Source organism: Pseudochaenichthys georgianus, chromosome 8 (assembly GCF_902827115.2).
Source record: "Pseudochaenichthys georgianus chromosome 8, fPseGeo1.2, whole genome shotgun sequence".
Taxonomy (NCBI): Eukaryota; Metazoa; Chordata; class Actinopteri; order Perciformes; family Channichthyidae; genus Pseudochaenichthys; species Pseudochaenichthys georgianus.
This window is the reverse complement of record NC_047510.2, coordinates 33,860,298-33,866,297: the sequence shown is the minus strand read 5'-3', so window position 1 is coordinate 33,866,297 and position 6,000 is coordinate 33,860,298. Positions and strand designations below refer to the sequence as shown.

The following is a 6,000-nucleotide window of genomic DNA, read 5'->3' as shown; positions in this document are numbered from 1 at the left end:
TATCAATGCAATACAATCAATACAAATTAAATACAGTTATCTGTGGGATCCCACATTTACCTGATACTCACGTGAGCTAGCCAGAGGAAAGAGAGAGGCTGAATACAGCGTGGTTCCTGTGTTTTATACATTGCTAACAATGGGGGGAGTTATCTAAGCCTCCCTTCCAGACCTTTGGCCTTTCGATGCCCAAATATCTCCAACACCTCACTTCTTAAGTTTCCCCAATCACAGTAGCTTAGCTTCATTATCTCCTAGATCTGAGTTCACTGTAAGTCAAACCCTCACCTTTGCTGCTCTCTTGTGGTGTAATCTGCCGTTGCTTACCCTAGCAACTCTTAGGTTAGCCTTCGGCGCGCTTTTGTTTACTTCCTTATTTGCTTTCACTCACTTCCTTATCTGGTTTCACTCACAAGACTGCCCTTGTGAACTGTTGCGCCTGCTTGGTGGGTGATTTAGTGTGAGAATAATGAGTTCTGCAACCTTTTGGCTTATCAGTTTGGACATAACAGGATGCCTCTGTTCTTAATCTGGTTGACCCCGCGTTTTTGTACCACACAGTATTGACACCGTATATTTCCACTGAGGCTCCTCAGCGGTTGGACTTTAACACCGTACTGTACTTTTCCACTCAGACAGCTCAATGTCTTATATTCACTGTTTTCTACACAAATCATTTCCCCTTTTAAGCTTATTCATAGTTTGCTAACATGAATACATACAAATATTTCCTTACATTACTTTAACATCATTTTTCATGGTGGGGCTAAGCCATTTCTTGGTATGGGTGTAGTCCTTTTACTCAGTCAGTAAAAGCATCGTGTAGCTTCAGAAAACTGAAAATATGAGTGTTTGGGAGTTTTAATATAAATATTCATTTGTTATATTTTTAATATAATTCATTTAAAGCACGCTGCAGAATATAAGATGAGTTTCAGGTGTTTGAGATGAGTGCATTATGCAGGGTAGGATAGTCAGCATTAAGATGCTCAGTGAGGATCAGAGTGATATCAGCCTGATGTCTGCAGCTCAGAGTCAACACAACTCTCTTCATCTCAGCACAGAAGTAAAATATGGAGAACTGACCTGAGAGTCTCCAGTCTGCAGTCTGGACTCTTCAGAAAGTCACTCAGCAGCTTCACTTCTGAATCCTGCAGCTCGTTGCTACTCAGGTCCAGATCTCTCAGATGGGAGGGGTTGGACTTCAGAGCTGAGGCCAGATAATAACAGCTCATATCTGACAAGCTGCAGCCACTCAGTCTGAATAAAGAAAACATGATTTAAGTTTAGAAAACAATGTTCCAGTTTGAAATAACTCCAGTTGTAATAATCTGTTCAGAGCTGAAGAAGGTTAGAAAGTGGAAACTCCAACAGGTAAAAACTGTAAGAGAGAAACAGTGCAAAGATCTCTCATTAATATTAAAGACAACGCGCTTCTCCTTCAATAAGAAAGAGGTGACTTCACATCTGAAACTCTGCTCCATCTACACTAACTCATGATGTGCAGCCAGACCAATAAAACCCACAGAAACTGATTCAACTCAAGATCTCAACGTTTACAAAGATCACAAATATTTCAGGATGAATTTTGAAGAAATCTGAAGAAAAACATCCAGAGTATTTATATTAGGAATAGTGGAGTCATCAAATCACAGCATCTTCAGTTTGAACTATTCAGTCAGTAAAAGCATCGTGTAGCTTCAGAACATATTAGTGTTTAGGAGTTTTAATATAAATAGTAGGGCTGTCAAACGATTACAATTTGTAATCAGATTAATCACAGCTTAAAAATTAATTAATCAGATTAATCACCATTTGAACTATGTCCAAAATATGCCATTTATTTATGTATATTGTTGTGGGAATGGAAAGATTAATGAAAGAAGGCGGATATATCCATTTAACGTATGTATGTATGTTTATTATAACATTGTTCTGTGTGTCAAAATGAAAGAAAGCCCACACACCGATCAATCATCAAACCGTGGGGTCTTATTTCATTACGTGTTGATTTCTATCAACACGTAATGTTGTATCGATGTATATAGAGATGTACTACAGCAAAAGTATTCTCCGTGGGGACTTCCTGCAACAACACCGCGCCGTTATCTTGATTCTGATTGGCCAGAAGACATTATCAAAGATGTTCTATTGGGAAGACGATCACTAGGTGACAAAAGTTTTCAAAACCGTTTCTGGTCTTCGGTATTTCCAGACAAGTGGCTACTGAAATCAATCTTACTAACTGCTGTCTGTGCAATTTACTCCACGCGAGTTGGCGGACTTTATTTTGCTTACTGTAAGAGATTTTGTGGGACAACTAGTCCGCATTCCAAATCTCTGCGCGTCCCTAACAAGCTGGTTATCTTACAGGAAGGAATCCAGAGCATACAATTAACCGTTTAACAATAATCCACTTTAATGGTAATATGACAATGCAATACAATCAATACAAATTAAATACAGTTATCTGTGGGATCCCACATTTACCTGATACTCACGTGAGCTAGCCAGAGGAAAGAGAGAGGCTGAATACAGCGTGGTTCCTGTGTTTTATACATTGCTAACAATGGGGGAGTTATCTGAGCCTCCCTTCCAGACCTTTGGCCTTTGGCTGCCCAAATATCTCCAACACCTCACTTCTTAAGTTTCCCCAATCACAGTAGCTTAGCTTCATTATCTCCTAGATCTGAGTTCACTGTAAGTCAAACCCTCACCTTTGCTGCTCTCTTGTGGTGTAATCTGCCGTTGCTTACCCTAGCAACTCTTAGGTTAGCCTTCGGCGCGCTTTTGTTTACTTCCTTATTTGCTTTCACTCACTTCCTTATCTGGTTTCACTCACAAGACTGCCCTTGTGAACTGTTGCGCCTGCTTGGTGGGTGATTTAGTGTGAGAATAATGAGTTCTGCAACCTTTTGGCTTATCAGTTTGGACATAACAGGATGCCTCTGTTCTTAATCTGGTTGACCCCGCGTTTTTGTACCACACAGTATTGACACCGTATATTTCCACTGAGGCTCCTCAGCAGTTGGACTTTAACACCGTACTGTACTTTTCCACTCAGACAGCTCAATGTCTTATATTCACTGTTTTCTACACAAATCATTTCCCCTTTTAAGCTTATTCATAGTTTGCTAACATGAATACATACAAATATTTCCTTACAATTCCCCCTTTTTATCTCCTTCTCCAGAGATAAACTTACACAAGGCATCTTGAAACATAACTATTGTCATTCCTCTCCAATATCATCAGAAACTGAGATCCAAAGTATTTGAAATCGTGAAGGAACAGAACATCACTTCCCATGGCAGTGAAGGAACCATGAGGGGGCAGCTGAGTGCTAAGAAGGTGAATCATCAGCCCGCCTGCCTGCCTGCCCCCCCCCAAAGGAATAGCCCACACGACAGCTGATAGGGAGGGGGAGATGCGGCTTTCCCTTCACGGGTGGAACTGATCAGAGAGAAGTAGACTCCTCTGCTGCCTCGACAAGTCCCCCAGCCCACTGCCAGCCGCTTCCAAGTCGTCTGCTGCATGGATGTCCTCGAGGTCCTTCTCCTCCAGTCCGCTGATGACAGCATCCGTGTCGACCTCCATGACGAGACCCAGATCCGTCTTGATGTCGTCCCCTGGTCCTAGCAGGTGGTTTCCCCGCCGCACACTGGCTCCCGTGGTACGAGCTGTCCCCCTTTCCTCCTATGCGGACGGCCTGAGAGATCCGCTGGGTCACTCGGTCGGGGCCGGAGCACCTGGGGTTGATCCACCTTGTCCCGATGACCTTCAGCCTCCTGCGTCTCGGGTCCCCCTTTTGGCGTCAACAACCTGTGTGGAGAAATCTGATACAAAATCCCTCATGCCTACGCTCCGGGCTCTGGGGCCCTCAGCCGTTTGACCCACCACTGCGTAGGCCACTTGGAGCCTGTTGGTGGGGTGTCTTAAAACAACAGACGTCTGTGAACAGGTTTTCTAAATTAATTGTGCAGCTTCAGAATCTTAATACTTGGACTGTGCCAACTAAATAAGAACCCCAACATCTTTAGGTAAACTAAATAACATATTTCAATAGCTCTGAATTTCTGACAAGCATCTGTGTTTATTTTTAAATGAAATCCTTGAGATCCCATTAAAAATCTAAATATGATTTGAACTGCTAATGTTTCTGGTAAAGAAACACACTAATGTTATGGATTCAAAAACAACCAAAATCACGATACTAACAAAGTGAATGGCTTCCTGGTGATACTGCTTCTACCCGTCAGTGCTTAGATATTATCCCGAGGTCAGCTTCTTCAGTATTCCATTCTGGAATTACATCTCTCTGGTAGCCCCTTGGCCACTGATTCTTTATCTGTGTTACCTGTTATAACTCAATCAATATTAGAGACATGTCAACATTCATAAAACAGTATCTTATCCCAGATATGGAGCAGGTCAATTCTAAAACTGTCAATCAATGGTCAGATTGAACATCCGAGTTGGGGCAGCCGGTTCCTTTCAGTCCCTAAATGAAAAATGTACATTGTGAAGTTTACACTCCCCCTTTTTTACACATTATCTCATGTGTAAACAAAATCCTGTATGGGAAGAAAACCTTCAGGTCATAATGGATTATAAGACAATACCAAACATTTTTCCCAAATGTACATCCATCATTTCCACAGTAAACACTTCAGTGAAATGAAGTGTTTCTCTCCATCTTTCAGTCCTAAAAGAAACAGAATCTTCATGTTTTAGTTTGAGTTTCACATTCTGCAAACCGCCACCTCCTGTGGGAGTGAAATATCATCAAGCAGATTAGAAACGGGTCACATGTGGGCGGTTTCCCCTTTTGTGGAATGTTTAGGAAACCTCCCATTTCACACATTATTATCACCACAAATAATGTGTTAGTCCAAAAACATGCTTGATTAGTCATCGTTTTAAATCATGCAGTTGCACTGATCAGATGCAGACATACACTCACTCACACTCACACTGTCAGGTTGTAAAGTTAAGTTTGGTCAGGTACACCTCAGAGTCAGTCATTGAGAGTGCCTTCCCAAGTTACCCTGTCGGTCAGGGTCAAAGGTCAGTTGGTCTCAGTCTTTTTGGCCATGTGTCGTGCTCTGCAGAGACTCCGATCTTCCAGCACAGGCCAGCATCCTCCGTCTATAAAAATCTGTATATATGGAGCGCCATCATTTATTAATTCACAATTACAACTATAATGTTCAAGATATCTCTAACTTTTCATTGGACCGTTTCCCACATTCCCTGACAAATGTCACTTCCTTATTGTACTACTACTATTACTGCAATTCATTTACACCTAATTAGTATTAAAATGACTAATAGATCTATTTCAGAAACTTGTGTACATCACTATTATCTTGTGTCAAAACATTACTAGGATCTGTAAAGCTCTGCTATGTATTCCATAACTCATTCTATCAATTTATCTTCAATTCTGGTGCACTTAAAGAACAATGTTACCCTCTTTAACAGTGCGTGGAACTCTGGGTGTCCGAACATGCAACAATTACTCCCTATTTCATCAAGGATTTAAAAACAGAAGTCATTTCGTATGTCCATCCGAAAGCCCTCCTATGGTAATAACTATGCCACAATGGTGAAACCAGTACCTCAAATTGAAATACTATATTTTGTTTAGAACCAGCTTTCCCTTCAACATGACCTATATAAATAAATATTTGTCTGATCTTATAGAGCTGTTACTAAAACTCTCCCTTTGAACTGATCAATACTGTAACAAATTAAAACACTACCAAATTCACACATGAATAAAAAGTCGAGTGCATACTTCCTTCATGCCCTCCCCTTCCTATCAGTGTGTTTTAGAATGATTTTTCACTTCACTTTAATAGTTCTCCTCTTTTCCGCTATTTTTTATTTACCAATTGACTAATTTATGGTCAATACATCTTCTTATCTTCACTTATTTATCAAGTCAATTCAAGTTCTTTACAATACATTAGTAGATACCTTGTGAAGTATTCACAA

General features: G+C 40.8%; 1 protein-coding gene across 1 annotated transcript in view; it reads right to left on the bottom strand.

Annotated features, from left to right (window-relative positions):
• The window catches only part of LOC117451749 (NACHT, LRR and PYD domains-containing protein 14-like), a 69,038-nt gene that overhangs the window by 13,493 nt on the left and 49,545 nt on the right, over positions 1–6,000 (bottom strand). Inside the window, exon 16 of the mRNA XM_071203912.1 lies at positions 1,087–1,260. Within this exon, the coding sequence (XP_071060013.1) occupies positions 1,087–1,260 (174 nt within the window). The remainder of the gene's footprint in view (positions 1–1,086; positions 1,261–6,000) is intronic.